The 17,041-nt window shown below is 44.3% G+C and overlaps 1 protein-coding gene across 2 annotated transcripts in view; it reads right to left on the bottom strand.

Annotated features, from left to right (window-relative positions):
- Nucleotides 1-1,329: 1,329 nt before the first annotated feature.
- Nucleotides 1,330-17,041, bottom strand: part of LOC126163026 (juvenile hormone acid O-methyltransferase-like) — an 84,746-nt gene continuing 69,034 nt past the window's right edge. For both annotated transcript variants that reach the window (XM_049919894.1, XM_049919895.1), the window contains 2 exons: nucleotides 15,948-16,095; nucleotides 1,330-1,626 (listed from right to left, as the gene is read on the bottom strand). In XM_049919894.1, coding sequence (XP_049775851.1) covers nucleotides 1,439-1,626; nucleotides 15,948-16,095 — 336 coding nt within the window. In that variant the 3' untranslated portion in view covers nucleotides 1,330-1,438. The remainder of the gene's footprint in view (nucleotides 1,627-15,947; nucleotides 16,096-17,041) is intronic.

Below are 17,041 nucleotides of genomic sequence, written 5' to 3'. Positions count from 1 at the left end.
ATCTCAGAGTAGCACTTGCAACCTACGTCCTCAATTATTTGCTTGACGTATTCCAATCTCTGTCTTCCTCTACAGCTCCCTCTAGTACCATGGAAGTAATTCCCTCATGTCTTAGCAGATGTCCTATCATCCTGTCCCTTCTCCTTATCAGTGTTTTCCACATATTCCTTTCCTCTCCGATTCTGCGTAGAACCTCCTCATTCCTTACCTTATGAGTCCACCTAATTTTCAACATTCGTCTATAGCACCACATCTCAAATGCTTCGATTCTCTTCTGTTCCGGTTTCCCCCACAGTCCATGTTTCACTACCATACAATGCTGTACTCCAGAAGTACATCCTCAGAAATTTCTTCCTCAAATCAATGTTGGTTTACCATGTTATTATGGCCATGAGAAATTCATTCTGGGATGGCTGGGATCTTTTTGACTTGCTCTTTCCTAGTGGCGTCCTTGGTGCAATTATGCTGCCCTGCTGCAGTCGATCTGATGTTCCCTGTGTCCAAGTAGACAACCTATAGCTTAGAGAGGTAAATCATGCCATCTGCTGATAAACAGCTAACACGAAGTGCCCAGAAAGAGTGTAACAGTATTTATAACTTTGCTGATTTTTAGTGTCTTACAGGTGTTCTCTCGCTAATTAAGTGTACTGCGGTGGCTAAATTGCATTCACAACACTCATAAAAATACAAATACACAACGTCGATACCTGTCAAATGTTATAAAGCATAATAGTTTCTGACATCTACAATTGTGTAGGTGTATGACGTTTAATATTTTAATTTAACATATTGCTGTCTACAAGGTATCGTGATAACTGCCAACTGTGTTAGTTCTTAAAACATCTTATTTCTAGGGAAACCAAATAAATGTATAACGATCTCTTTAATAGCGCCTGCGAATTTCCCCATAAAAGAAAGATGTCTTTAAACCGTATGTTCGTTCTTGTTATGTATTCATGGCTTTATTTTCACATTTACTGTCAATTTTTCTCGATACCCAAAGATTATATGCAAAGAAGCCTCTCTTAGCTCATGACGTATCAAGACAGCGAGTGATACTTCAGTCTCTACTTTGTGTGGTCCCTTTCTCGATTTTACGAGAACATACCCTAAAATGTTTAGTGGCGCTTTTGGGCGACGTTACGCAATTAACATGCTATAAAATGAAGCTGCAACTTTTAAGGGTATATAATGATACAACTGAATTTCAGGAATTTATCACTGGAACGATAGAAACTTTGATATTGTAAATCACAGACACCGATTTAAAACTCTGCTGAAGTAGGCCTACAGGTGAGAGATTAAACATGGCAGCAAATAGCCGAACAATTTCATAGGTTATGATGAATTTATTTCACAATACAGATTTGTGCTTGATATTACTTTGACTCCAATAACTTTCGTATGCTGCATCATCAACTGCTAATTTAAGATGCGTCTACGGCTTCCTCGCGACGCAGAGGATACAAGGGAAGTTGTAAGAAAACTTCGTTTTCCCAGTATCTTCGTCACGACGTATGGTAATTGACTTTTGCTTTAGGTTGGCTTCCCATACTGCGTTCATGAAGTCTTCCTTCTCGTGCGCGGGTATGTGACTCAAGAATGGGTTGACAGAGGTCAAGATACCTGAAATAAAGAAAAAAAGTCTGCTATTTACTACACATAGACAGCAAGAAAATTTTAGGGAAGAGGATGCTAGGTCACGTGTAGGCAAAGTAGCGTATTTTAATCCATGTAAGAGCACAATAAAAGTTTCATAATCACACATAGATATCTGTTTCCAACAGTTGAGTCTCTGTATGTAACGCGGGAACTGTGTCAGACACATATACTATTAGGACCAAAACTGCTGTTACTTGGTGGTGTACTCTGAGATAAGAATTCTGCTCTGAAACATATTACAGTATCTGACGAACCTTTCATCGCAACTTACTGCGCTTGTGCAGGAAAATTTAAAATGCATGACAGTATCTGTCGGTGAGCAGAGTGAAGGGAGGTAGTACAGAGTGAAACACTGTGACAGCATGATTTACACCAGCCACAAATAACTAATGCTGCCCGACCTATGCACATCACAAAAGAGTTAGAATGATCTCCAAATTTCCCTATATGTAACAATGAACGTCTCTGCGTTCGCATGTGACTAAGGATTGCAAGGAAAAGAAGTGAGAAAAAAAACCAGTAATGCGAAGAACTTTCATCGCACGTCAAGGTGAGTAGAGAACTTTTGATATAATACAATGCCACACACACACCTCACACATACGCAACCACGCGTAACACAAAATATATGGACTTTGCACTTTTACTTTGATGTGAAACTAACGAAAGTGATGATTCCCACCCTCGCTGGCTCAGATGGATAGAGCGTCTGCCATGTAAGCAGGAGACCCCCGGTTCGAGTCCCGGTCAGGGCACACATTTTCAGCTGTCCCTATTGAGGTATATCAACAACACCTGTTGGGAGCTGAGGGTTTCGATTAATTATCATTTCTTTACAGAGAAGCTGCATGGTCATCACTGGTATCTGTTCTTTCTGAACAGTTAATATCTTCATATAGTTATAGGCTACCCGGCCATTGACCTTCTTCTGTGCGAATGCGCACACTTTGCCCGAACACTCACGGGGATCGTCACCTTAGTTGGCGTGAGTAATGAGTGAATGGGCAAATATCCTTTAGGAACATTACGAATGTAGGTTATGGACAGATGGGAATGTGGGTCTCACGGGAAGCTATCCTCTGTGCCCTCGGTGGCTCAGATGGATAGAGCATCAGCCATGTAAGCAGGGGATCCCGCGTTCGAGTCCCGGTCAGGGCACACATTTTCAGCTGTCCCCATTGAGGTATATCAACAACACCTGTTGGCAGCTGAGGGTTTCGATTAATTATCATTTCTTTGAATAAGGTCTTTACTGTTCGTCTCATTGCGTATTTCTTTAAATTATCTTCTGTACTATACTGTACCAGTTCTTTCTACATATGGTCCTTACGACACATCGTGCAAATGATACCTTCGTCCTTCAGTGTCGCAACCATTGTATGAGGGAATTGTATGGACTACCAAAATGGATGACAATACCAACCTCTGCTCAGGACTGCCAGCACCTCGTCCCCAGCACAATAAGGTTCAAAAATGGCTCTGAGCACAATGGGACTTAACTTCTAAGGTCATCAGTCCCCTAGAACTTAGAACTACTTAAACATAACTAACCTAAGGACATCACACACATCCATACCCGAGGCAGGATTCGAACCTGCGACCGTAGCGGCCACGCGGTTCCAGAACCGCACGGCCACCCAGGCCGGCACAGCACAATAAGGCTTTTGTGTTAAAGCAGGAAAGAGTGAAAGTATTAACTGTGTAAATACACGTAATAAAACTGAGGTTCGTTATGCCTCATTTACGACTGCATGCTGAAAAGTAATGCCTACGAATTTTTTACATGAAAATTCTTTAAGTTTTTTAAATAAAACAAATGTTATCAGCATTCAACACCTTTATTCTTCTTGGCTACATATTTTTTCTCAACATTGTCACTCTGGCGACGAACAAATTTTTCCCAACGAGAGACCAGTTTGTTGAGACTGTTAGTATGGAATGTTTGACTCTGTCGACAGAGGCACAAGCTGACCTCTGGTCGCACTGCTTCATCACTATCAAAGTGAAGCCATCGAAGGTGTTCTGTAGTTTCTGGGAACAGATGAAAATCGGATGGGGCCAAGTCGAGACTGTATATAGAATGATGTGACGGTGAAACCAAGGCGTCGGATTGTTGCAGATGTCACAGAGCTCGTGCATAGGCTGGCAGAGGTTGCGTCTGAGTGGACGGACTCGTGGAATTCGAAACTCCATTTCGGCACGCTGTTTGTTATGCGCCGGCATAGTTAGGTAATAGACCGTCACGTTAGACGCTACAATTCGGAGCCCTCTAGCGGAAGAGGCCTGAAAATCGGTAGACATGAAGAATAAAGATGTACAATGTCATAACGTTTGATTTACATAAAAAGCTTTAAGAGCTTCCACGTAAAACATTCTCAGGAACTTCTTTACAACACCCTCTACATCTGGAGTCATTATATCTTTAATGGTAATGATGGTCCATTACAAAATTAAGTAAGGTGCCGGTACTAAATCAAGTTTTTAAAGTTTGTCAACAGTTCGCATTATTGCAGTTTGCAACGAATAACATCGTTATTTTATTTTTCGATCGTTTACGGTATTTAATAACGTGTTGCCTTTTCTTTTCTTTTCTTTTCAAATGTGATATAGTATTTTTGTTACTAGAATTTATAAAGGTTGTTGTTCTTTCCTTTGATGCGTTGTTGGAAACAGTATTGTAACGGCGTTGCTGTGCATACTAGACAAACATTAGTAATGAAATAGTGTTAAATTAAGATAATCTTGCATGATTCATGAAATGAGTATTGGAAGCATGTAAAGTAGTCTACGGTAACATCTGTGCTATACGAGTACTAATAGCAAACATGTAAACCTTCGTGCCTGCTTGTTTGTCTTTCAACAAATCAGTCTCCAAAACTACTACACCAATTTCTACCAGATTTTCACTGGTAATGTCAACGTAGCTTGAGACCATGTACAAGCTTTATTGCAACAAAATCGAATCATGGAAAAAAATGTATCCATACATGTAAAAATGTATGTTCCATATCTTCTCCGAAACCAATGAACCGATTTCAAAGTAGACATTTAACTTACGGTCTGAAAAGAATTGCTGCGGGTGTAAGAACCCCTGCAAATCAAAGTGGTGAAAAAGAAGTGTAGGACACGACATGCGAATGCCCAGATTTTATTCATCCAGTAATTGAGAACTAGAGCACTTAGTGACTTACAAAAAACTTTAAACATAATTTCAAGCCTTTAAGAAACTCCCACAAAATAATGAAAGGAAAAAAGTTTATCGCTTACTACTATTTCGCTGTTCATTTTCGCATCAGACATGAACTTTTAATTTATTACTTCCTTTTTACTAACTGTATTCGCATCACATTTTGCAGAGAATATTGGCATAAACCCCAGAATACACGTGAAAAATTTTATGACTGTTCGACACATACGTCAGGATATATGAAGTCATAAACACTGAGATGCGTTAAAAACTGCCGCATCGTGCATGACATTTAACTTTATTATTACTAACCCACAGAACAGATTTCGATGAAATTTCATAAAAAGATTGAACCCTCAGGGAAAATATGGATTACTTGAGAACGAGTATTGTGCAAGATACTTACTGATTTCAAGAATGTGACGTTAATTAGGGAAAACTGTATACTCTTTGATATAACCATTTACTCATTGATTTTTGAACTTTATCATATTTATGGAAATGCTTCTGTTGGTTGATATTTGCTATCTGATATGATTAAAATGCATATACAGTGCTTTTGCAATCATCGGTGTGTTCCGTCAGTACTTGCACACTAACGTACACTTTGCATAATGTACAGCTATTATGCACGCATCCAGTATTCGAGGACGAGAGCACTTGTCAGTGACTTGCAACTATTTTTGCATATCATTTAAAACTTTCTGTGGTGTCACCACACTTGCTAGGTGGTAGCCTTTAAATGGGCCGCGGTCCGCTAGTATACATCGGACCCGCGTGTTGCCACTATCAGTGATTGCAGACCGAGCGCCGCCACACGGCAGGTCTAGAGAGACTTCCTAGCACTCGTCCCAGTTGTACAACCGACTTTGTTAGCGATGGTTCACTGACAAAATACGCTCTCATTTGCCGAGACGATAGTTAGCATAGCCTTCAGCTACGTCATTTGCTACGACCTTGCAAGGCGCCATTACCAGTTACTATTGATTCTGAGTCATGTACAGTCAAGAGCGACGCTGATCATTAATGGATTAAAGTTAAGTATTCCACCAGCTACGTCCGTTTTTCTAAAGTCTAATTTCCTTGTCCTGTTCCAGACCTCATGCCAGCCTGCGTGAGCTAAAACGCATGCCTTTCGGCTTCCTCTAGTAACACGGTGTTGGCTCTCCTGCCAACCCACAACACTGGCGACGAGGCAACACCGCGTTCGTAAGTATACTGCCCTGATTTACATGTGTAATGGCTTCGCCACCATCTCCAGATGTACTGTCCGAATTTTATCGCTTACAGAATCAGCAGACGCAGGCCTTACTGGATGCCCTCGGACAGCTCGTCCAGGGTCAACGTGCAATGCAAAACGATGCGGCGGCCGCCGCTCCACCGCTAACGCAGCCACAACACGCAGTTGCACCTCCTTTTCGTCCTTTTGATGCTACACTGGAAAGCTGGAGTGGTCACGTCAATTTGGATTCCATCTCGCCGCCTACAGAATTCAAGGTAACGAGCGGCAGCCTTTTTTATTGTCCTCCGTCAGGGTGCACACGTACCGTGTGATAGTCAAATTATTTCCCCGACGCGACGTAGCAACTCTGTCCTACGAAGAAATTTTGTCTGCATTAGATGCATATTTCAAAGAATCAGTCAATGTAGTTGCCAAACGATATACCTTCTCTCGTACAAAACGTACAGCAGGTCAGACTAATCGGGATTGGGTTGCAACCTTGCAAGGCCTTACTAGGGATTGTGCTTTTGAGTGTCAATGTGGACTCCCTTATTCAGATACTATGGTACGTGATGCAATTGCACAAAGAAATTATTCACAGATCGAGAAAGAAGCATTGGCTCTCGTATTTGGTGTTACAAAGTTTCATGATTTCTTGTATGGTCGTCACTTTACCATCATCACAGACCACGAACCTTTGACATCGCTTTTTCATCCGACCAAGCCTGTACCTCCACGTACAGCGCAGAAATTCATTCGCTGGTCTATTTTCCTCTCGCAGTACCGCTACGATATCTTGTATCGGTCCACTGCTAAGCACGGAAACGCCGATGCGTTGTCCCGTTTACCTGTTGTTGAGGATAGAGCATTCGATTCCTCCGAACTTGCTTGCATGTTCATTGATTCGGAAACCGATGACGTGGTCGAATCGTTTCCGATTGATTTTCGTCGTGTAGCTACAGCCACAGCTGCCGACCCTGTCGTTGCTACCGTTCTGCGTTTTGTTGCTACTCAGTGGCCCTTGTCAAAGTCACGGATCGGGGTCCCGTTGGTTCGCCGATTTTTTGCTCACAAGGAGAGACTTCTTGTACGACGTGGTGTTTTGCTGTTGCGTCCTGATAACGATCAGTCCCGGGTCGTGGTCCCACGTTCGTTACAGTCCTCTGTCTTACAGCTTCTCCGCCAAGGACATTGGTGTACAGTGAGAACGAAACAACTTGCTCGTCAGCACTGTACTTCGGTCGGAATCGATGCCGCGATTACGAATATGTGCTCTTCTTGCATGGTGTGTGCCGAACAACAATCAGCACCACCGCGGAAATTCTTTGCATGGCCAAAAGCCGCTTCCCCTTGGCAACGCTTACACATCGATTTTGCTGGTCCATTCTGGAATGCTCGATGGTTGGTTGTGGTAGATTCATTCATTAATTTTCCTTTTGTTGTCCGGATGTCTTCCACGACGTCATCTGCCACCATCCAAGCGTTATCCGCTGTCTTTTGCATTGAAGGTCTTCCACAGACTATTGTTTCCGACAATGGCCCACAATTCATGTCCGCAGGATTTCAGTCATTCTGCAAGGCCAATGGTATTCAACAACTGACGGCCGCACCGTTTTCGCCACAGTCAGACGGTTTCGCTGAACGATTGGTCAGGACTTTCAAGTCACAGATGTTGAAGTTGAAAGAGTCGCATTCTCGGGAGGACGCGTTATTGCTCTTTTTGTCCTCATATCGCTCTCAGCCCCGAGATGGTCGCTCGCCGGCTGAGTTGCTTCACGGTCGCCCTCATCGAACCTTGATGTCTTTGCTACATCCGCCGCATCAGGTTCCTGTGCAGCGGTAGACACCTGCTTTTGCCCCAGGCGATGTTGTCTACTACCGCCACTATCGAGGTTCACGGCGTTGGCTCGAAGGGCGCATTCTTCGCTGCCTCGGCCGCGCTATGTATCTGGTTTTGGGGGCCTCTGGTGAGGTGCGTCGGCATCTCAATCAGCTGCGCCTGTGTCGTCGCACGGGATCTGCCGCTCCCTGTCTGCTTTCAGCGACGGTGCCGTCCGGTCAGCGCCCTGGGGACCCATCTACTGGCTCGCCTCAGCCCCAGGTGTTACAGACGCTGCCTTCCATTTTGCCCCATGGCGACGCGCCGCCGCCGCCGCCGCCGCCTGTTCTCCCGCCGGCGACGCCCGCAGTGGACGCGTCACTGCAACCGCCGGGCGCCTCCCTGGGTCACGCGCTGCCGATCGCTTCCCGTGACCAGTTGTCCTCCGCCATGGAACTCTTGCCCGCTCCGGACCATATGTCGTCTTCGCCCTTGGGGTGCCCCGGCCCGATGGAGGTCGACCCTTCGGCCTCTCCTGTCTCTCTGTGGGCGCATACACCACAAGTTGGCGTGCATCCTGGAGCAGGTTTTCAGGCGTTTCCTAGCTCCCCGCAGTCCGAATAGCTGGGTGCGGGTGGCACAGCCTCGCCTGTTGTTAGGCTTCCCACCTCGTCGCATACAACATGGGGTCCTTCCCACGGGGGGCGGAAGCCTTATGCCCCAACCGTGCGCCGATTTGCGGGGAAGGAATGTGGTGTCACCGCCAGACACCACACTTGCTAGGTGGTAGCATTTAAATCGGCCGCGGTCCGCTAGTATACGTCGGACCCGCGTGTCGCCACTATCAGTGATTGCAGACCGAGCGCCGCCACACGGCAGGTCTAGAGAGACTTCCTAGCACTCGCCCCAGTTGTACAACCGACTTTGCTAGCGATGTTTCACTGACAAAATACGCTCTCATTTGCCGAGACGATAGTTAGCATAGCTTTCAGCTACGTCATTTGCTACGACCTAGCAAGGCGCCATTACCAACTAGCCACAGACTGCACGCAGCACAGCTAGTGATTTTCATACTGAGCGCTACGTAACGTTGCGAATAAGAAAACCTAAACAGCCTACTTACACAGTTACTATTGATACTGAGTCATGTACAGTCAAGAGCGACGCTCATCATTAATAGATTAAAGTTAAGTATTCCACCAGCTACGTCCGTTTTTCTAAAGTCTAATTTCCTTGTAGTGTTCCAGACCTTACGCCAGCCTACGTGAGCTAAAACGCGTGCCTTTCGGCTTCCTCTAGTACCCGGTGTTGGCTCTCCTGCCAACCCACAACACTTTCAAGAAACTTTTTCTCGCTTACAACCTCCGCAAAATGAAAAAAAGAAAAAAAAACTCATTTACTGCATTTTCGCCTATCGTGCAGCAACACAGTCACGTGAGGCGTGACGTCATAACGTTTAAATTTATTACGTCTTATGGACTAACTATCTTCGCAACGTATTTAGCAGACAGTACCCACATATATCGCTGAATGTACCTACATACCTACAAATGTCATTGTACGACACAGAGGAGGAGATGGATAGGGAGAAGGGGGCGAAGAGGATATGGACATAGACTAAAAAAATTTAACAAATGAAAGTGTACACCACGAACGAATCATCCGAGTGGGACAGAAATTGATAGATGTAATTTACATGTACAGATGAACAAATACAATTTCAGAAAAACTGGATGATTTATTCAGGAGAAAGAGCTTCAGGAATTGAGCAAAGAAAAACGCGTTGGTCTACCTCTGATCCTTATGGAAGCTGTTATTTGGCTTGGCATTGATTGATAGATGTGTTGCATATTCTCTTGAGGTATTTCGTCCAACTGGCGCATTAGAACGTAAAAATCCCGAAATGGTTGCAGGGCCCTGCCTGTTATGCTCAAAACGTTAATTGGGGACAGATGCGGTGACCTTGCTAGCCAAGCAAGGCTGTGGCAAGCACCAAGACAAGCAGTAGAAACTCTCATTGTGTGCAGGCGGGTATTAAGGCTAAAATGTACGCCCACGGTGGCTTGACACGAAGGGGTCAAAACAGGACGCAGAATGTCGTCGACATATCAACCAAAGGAGTCCTTATGAAAAGAAATGGCACCCCACACCATCACTCCTGGTTCTCAGGCTACATGGCGGGCAACATTCAGGTTGGTATCCCATCTAATATCATTGGAATAGAATTGTCTTCAGTGATGAGTCACGCTTCTAAATGATCCCCGATGACCAGTGAAGTCGTATCTAGAGACGACCCAGATCTTTCACTGTGTGATTTTCACACCCTTGTCGACCTGAGGAAAGTCATACATGAATGTCGTTTTCAGTCGTTAGGAAGTATTGATCGTCTCGTCCTCCAGTGGTATAAATGTCTTAACGCATGTGGTGATTGCTTTTGAATGGAACCATTTTATGGTCTCACTCAGGCGGACGTTCGATTTTCGTTTGACTGCGTCCCATAGAAAGAGTAGATGGACAGAGAGAGGGTGCCGAGGAGAGGAACAAAGACAGGAGGGAGTAGCACAATGGGAGAAGATGGACAGTGTGGCAGTTGGAGGAGGTGGACAGAGAGAAGAGATAGGAGTGGGACAAAGAGGGGAGGGAGTAGCAAGTGGAGACGAACGGGATCAGATGGAGAGAGAGCGACAGGTGGAAAAGGTGGACGGAGAGAGGAGAAGGAGATGGACAGACAGAGGGGAAAGGAGGACTGGACTACCAGAATTTAAATGATTGTATACCCAGGCATGTTGGATACTCAGTTAGTGAAGTAATGTTTCAAGTCAGCCTGTTTAAGCTTCACAATAATTAATTTCTGTTATCTAACTAGGAAATTTTTACACACAGTTCGAAGGTAACCAGTGGTTTCAGTTCTCTAAAGTACTCAGAATTATGATAGTGAAGAAATACTGAGCCGCGCGGAGTGGCCACGCAGTTGGAGGCGCCATGTCACTAATCGTGCGGCCGCTCCCGCCGGAGGTTCGAGTCCTCCCTCGGGCATGGGTGTGAGTGTTGTCCTTAGAGTTAAGTAGTTAAAGTAGTGTGTAAGTCTAGGGACCGATGACCTCAGCAGTTTGGTCCCTTAGGAATTCACACACATTTAAAGAAGAAATACTGATATTTCAAAGTGATTTGTGTGTTGATTATCCTATTTCTGGTCACTGTCCTTTCTTTAGAAGTGAACTTAAGTTGTGCTGATAGTTGCTACAAACGTCGGTTTCCTCATCTACTGTCGATCGTCTATACACGACGTAATTTAAAATCAAGCAGAATAAGAGTATACAAGTATCCTATTTTAAATCGCTATTTACTATCCTTGTGTGCTGTGATAGCATTAAAAGCGGCGGCTTCTCCATTATGTTTATGCAAACATAATCACGGTCATTTACAAACAAAACAGAAAATTTGCGAAACAGATTCGCCTATTGCGACTATACACTGAGGTGACAAAAGTCATGGCATTTCCCCTAATATCGTATCGGACCTCCTTTTGCCCGGTGCAGTGCAGCAGCTCGACGTGGTATGGACTCAACAATTCTTGGAAGCCCGCTGCAGAGAATCTGAACCGTCAGTAACAGTGAAAGTGTTGCCGTTGCTGGATTGTGTGCTCGAACTGACCTCTCGATTATGTCCTATAAATGTTCGCTGGAATTCATGTCAGGCGATCTGAATGGTCAAATCATTTGCGCTTATTGTCGAGAATGTTCTTCAAACGAATAGCGAACAATTGTGCCCCGATGACAAGGCGCATTGTAATCCACGAAAATCCTATCATTGATTGGGAACACAAAGCCGATGAATGGCTGCAAATAGTCTCCAAGTAGCCGAACATAACTATAACCAATTAATTCAGTTTGACCACACTCCATTACTAAGCCACAACAAGTTTGCACAGTCCCTTGTTGACAACTTGGGTCCATGGCTTCGACGGATCTACGCCACACTCGAATCTTACCATCAGCTCTCACCAAATGAAATGTGGACTTGCGTGACAGTGCCACGATTTTCCAATCGTAGCGTCCAACCTATATAGTCATGAACCCAGAAGATGCGCTACAAAGGCACTCGCGTCGGTCGTCTGTTGCCATGACCTATTAACGACAAATTTCACCGCATTGTCCTAACGGATACGTTCGTCGTACGTCCGACATTGATTCCTGGGTTTATTTCACACGGAATGAGTGCTGTCGACAAGGGATCTCAGATCGATTCCATATTCCTAGATGTCCAGAAGGCTTTTGATACCTTTCCTCACAAGCGACTATTAATCAAATTGCGTGCATATGGAGTGTCGTCTCAGTTGCGTGACTGGATTCGTGATTTCCTCTCAGAGAGGTCACAGTTCGTCGCGATAGACGTTAAATCATCGAGTAGAACAGAAGTGATATCTAGTGTTCCGCAAGGTAGTGTCATAGACCTCCTGCTGTTCCTGATTTACATAAATGACCTAGGTGATAATCTGAGCAGCACCCTTAGATTGTTTCCAGATGATGCTGTAATTTACCGTCTAGTAAAATCATCAGACGATCAATTCTAATCACAAAATGATCTAGAGAGAATTTCTGTATGGTGCGAAAAGTGGCAATTGGCAATAAACAAAGAAAAGTGCGAGGTCATCCACATGGGTACTGAAAGAAATCCGATAAATTTTGAGTATACGATAAATCGCACAAATCTAAGGGCTGTCAATTCGACTAAAGACCTAGCAATTACAATTATGAGCAACTTAAATTGGAAAGACCACATAGATAATATCGTGGGGAAAGCGAAACAAAGACTGTGCTTTGTTGGCAGAACACTTAGAAGATGTGACAAACCCACTAAAGAGACAGCCTACATTACATATTCCTCTCCTGGAATATTGCTACGCTGTATGGGATCCTGACCGGGTAGGATTGACGGAGGACATCGAAAAAGTGCAAAGAAGGGCAGGTCGTTCCGTGTTATCGCGCAATAAGGGTGAGAGTGTCACTGATAAGATACGCGAGTTGGGGTGGCAGTCACTGAAACAAAGGCGGTTTTCTTTGCGGCGAGATCTATTTACGAAATTTCATTCACCTACTTTCTCCTCTAAATGCGTAAATATTTTGTTGACCCCACCTAATTAGGGAGAAATGTTCATCATAAAAAAATAAGAGAAATCAGAGTTCGAATGGAAAGATTTGGGTGTTCCTTTTTCCCACGCGCCATTCTAGAGTGGAATGTTAGAGAAATAGTATAAAAATGGTTCCATGAACCCTCTGCCACGCACTTAAGTGTGAATTGCAGAGTAACCATGTAGATGTAGTAGATGGAACTCTTTGTCTGTTACCACTGCCAACTCTACGAAAATGCCGCTGCTCTCGGTCGTTAAGCGAAGGATGTCGTCGGCCACTGCGTTGTCCGTCGTGAGAGGTAATGCCTGAAGTTTAGTATCCTCGACACACTCTTGACACTGTGGATCTCGGAATATTGAATTCCCTAATGATTTCGGAAATTCAGTGTTCCATGCGTTACCTCCAACTAACAATTCGCATTCAGAATCTGTTAATTTTCGTCGTGCGGCCATAATCACGTCGGAAACCTTTTCATATGAATCACCCGACTACAAATGAAAAATCCGCCAATGCAGTGCCCTTTTATATCTTGCGTACACGATACTATCGCCATCTGTATATGTGCACATCGCTACCACAAGACTTTTCTCACCTCAGTGTACATTGACATCAGCTGTTTGCGACATGAAAATTTGTGGTGGAGTGGGACTCGAGCCCGGAATTGCGGCTTATCGGAAGCAATCACCTTAACCACAGCGGCTATCCCAGCACGCCCGCCCCGGTGGCCGAGCAGTTCTAGGCGCTTCAGTCCGGAACCGCGCTACTGCTACGGCCCCAGGTTCGAATCCTGCCTCGGACATGGATGTGTGTGATGTCCTTAGGTTAGTTAGGTTTAAGTAGTTCTAAGTTCTAGGGGACTGATAACCTCAGATGTTAAGTTCCATAGTGCTCAGAGCCATTTGAACCATTTATCCCAGCACGCCTCCATGACCGATCAAACCTTCCATAGGTCACGTAGTCACAGCCCTTATGCTCGCACAATTCGTGATTCCAACACAGGGAGGCAGATATTATATCGTCATTTTAGATTGATTACTGCGTTTCATTAGTAGGTATGGATGCTGCAGATTGTTCGTTTTTTGTGCACTGGTTAATGGACATTGTCATAAGACAGGTTGTCTGTTCAAAGAGCTGGACAGTATCTTGTCTCTAGAGGAAAATAATAATTTCTGGACAAATACTGAAATTAACGAAGGTGTACATCGAGTCATTAGTTGGTACAGGGTGTTTAAAAAATGACCGGTATATTTGAAATGGCAGTAAAAACTAAACGGGCAGCGATAGAAATACACCGTTTGTTGCAATATGCTTGGGACAACAGTACATTTTCAGGCAGACAAACTTTCGAAATTACAGTAGTTACTATTTTCAACAACAGATGGCGCTGCGGACTGGGAAACTCTATAGTACGATATTTTCCACATATCCACCATGCGTAGCAATAATATGGCGTAGTCTCTGAATGAAATTACCCGAAACCTTTGACAACGTGTCTGGCGGAATGGCTTCACATGCAGATGAGATGTACTGCTTCAGCTGTTCAATTGTTTCTGGATTCTGGCGGTACACCTGGTCTTTCAATTGTCCCCACAGAAAGAAGTCACAGGGGTTCATGTCTGGCGAATAGGGAGGCCAATCCACGCCGCCTCCTGTATGTTTCGGATAGCCCAAAGCAATCACACGATCATCGAAATATTCATTCAGGAAATTAAAGACGTCGGCCGTGCGATGTGGCCGGGCACCATCTTGCATAAACCACGAGGTGTTCACAGTGTCGTCTAAGGCAGTTTGTACCGCCACAAATTCACGAAGAATGTCCAGATAGCGTGGTGCAGTAATCGTTTCGGATCTGAAAAATGGGCCAATGATTCCTTTGGAAGAAATGGCGCCCCAGACCAGTACTTTTTGAGAATGCAGGGACGATGGGACTGCAACATGGGGCTTTTCGGTTCCCCATATGCGCCAGTTCTGTTTATTGACGAAGCCGTCCAGGTAAAAATAAGCTTCGTCAGTAAACCAAAGGCTGCCCACATGCATATCGCCGTCATCAGTCCTGTGCACTATATCGTTAGCGAATGTCTCTCGTGCAGCAATGGTAGCCGCGCTGAGGGGTTGCCGCGTTTGAATATTGTATGGATAGAGGTGTAAACTCTGGCGCATGAGACGATACGTGGACGTTGGCGTCATTTGGACCGCAGCTGCAACACGGCGAACGGAAACCCGAGGCCGCTGTTGGATCACCTGCTGCACTAGTTGCGCGTTGCCCTCTGTGGTTGCCGTACGCAGTCGCCCTACCTTTCCAGCACGTTCATCCGTCACGTTCCCAGTCTGTTGAAATTTTTCAAACAGATCCTTTATTGTATCGCTTTTCGGTCCTTTGGTTACATTAAACCTCCGTTGAAAACTTCGTCTTGTTGCAATAACACTGTGTTCTAGGCGGTGGAATTCCAACACCAGAAAAATCCTCTGTTCTAAGAAATAAACCATGTTGTCTACAGCACACTTGCACGTTGTGAACAGCACACGCTTACAGCAGAAAGACGACGTACAGAATGGCGCACCCACAGACTGCGTTGTCTTCTATATCTTTCACATCACTTGCAGCGCCATCTGTTGTTGAAAAATGTAACTACTGTAATTTCGAAAGTTTGTCCGCCTGAAAATGTACTGTTGTCCCAAGCATATTGCAACAAACGGTGTACTTCTATCGCTGCTCGTTTAGTTTTTATTGCCGTTTCAAATATACCGGTCATTTTTGAAACACCCTGTAAATAGGCAGTCAAAATCCATGATGTATTCTGCATGTTGAAAAAATTTGAATTTATGGCACCTCAAATACTACATAGCACATTTAACACATTCTCACATTCACATATGGATTTCATGTTTGAATTAAACACTTTCGTACAGACATTAAACTCTTACCTTTACAGTCTTCTTTAGTGTCGTAATCAATGCTTCTGGGTTCTGAAATCCGGTAAACGACTTCGAAACCTGCGTCCAGCAACAGCTGCAGGAAGTCTGCTGTTGGGTCCTTGGAATAGTGGTACGGCGACAGGAACAGCTCAACGTCCTGCAACAGAAGTGGGGACATTTCATGGTCGTCAACTGTGCGGCCTGTTGCTACCAGCAGACCTTCTTCCATAGCTTTTTATAAAAAAAATGGCTCTGAGCACTATGGGACTTAACTTCTGAAGTCATCAGTCCCCTAGAACTTAGAACTACTTAAACCTAACTAACCTAAGGACATCACACAACACCCAGTCATCACGAGGCAGAGAGCTTTTTATACCTGGGATTCATAGTCATGTAGAACTTTATAAAAGACATAGTTACGCCAGTGACTGTAACACTTTCTCTATTTCACGATTGCAATTTCGGCCTTAGACCATTATCAAATGCATATTTTTGTGGCTTTAAGCCATGTCGACTTAAAATGAGCTGACACATTTATACGTCGTCGTCATTACTATTAAATACATTCGTGACGCTGTTACATATTGCGGGCACACATATCCATAAGTTTTATGATCTTTTATTTTTCCATAGCGTGCAACAGTCACTGACGAAAAAGCGATAACAGGTGGTAACGCCTATAAGCTACGTAGAAAGCCCGCTGTCTTTCTCCCTCTAAAGTGTTCCTTGTTTCAAGTTTATCACATCAGCCCGCCACCAAGTTTTCTGGCAGACGTAGATTCGTTTGAAACTGTAATGCTGACAACACAAGTCTTACGACTTGAGCGCTGGTGTGTTTTCATGTAGTCAGTGAATCAGTGGACTGCAGAGTGTAGTAGTGGCAGGCGGAATTTTGAGGGACAGAATTACTTGGAATATTAGGAAATATAAAACGTGAAATTGGTGAAGACCACTGGTAAGCAGTATGATTGTGATTAGAAGAGGAATATTAATTGGAAATATATACGAGAAAGATGATAATAAGCTGTACTGTGGAAGTAATGGTCGAGTTTAAAGTGGCTCAAGTGGTAAGGCTAACAATCTCGCGTGAATCGTAAGAAGCA

Source organism: Schistocerca cancellata, chromosome 2, assembly GCF_023864275.1.
Source record: "Schistocerca cancellata isolate TAMUIC-IGC-003103 chromosome 2, iqSchCanc2.1, whole genome shotgun sequence".
NCBI lineage: Eukaryota > Metazoa > Arthropoda > Insecta > Orthoptera > Acrididae > Schistocerca > Schistocerca cancellata.
Note: the sequence above shows the minus strand (reverse complement) of the source record. Positions and strands in the feature narration are given on the sequence as shown.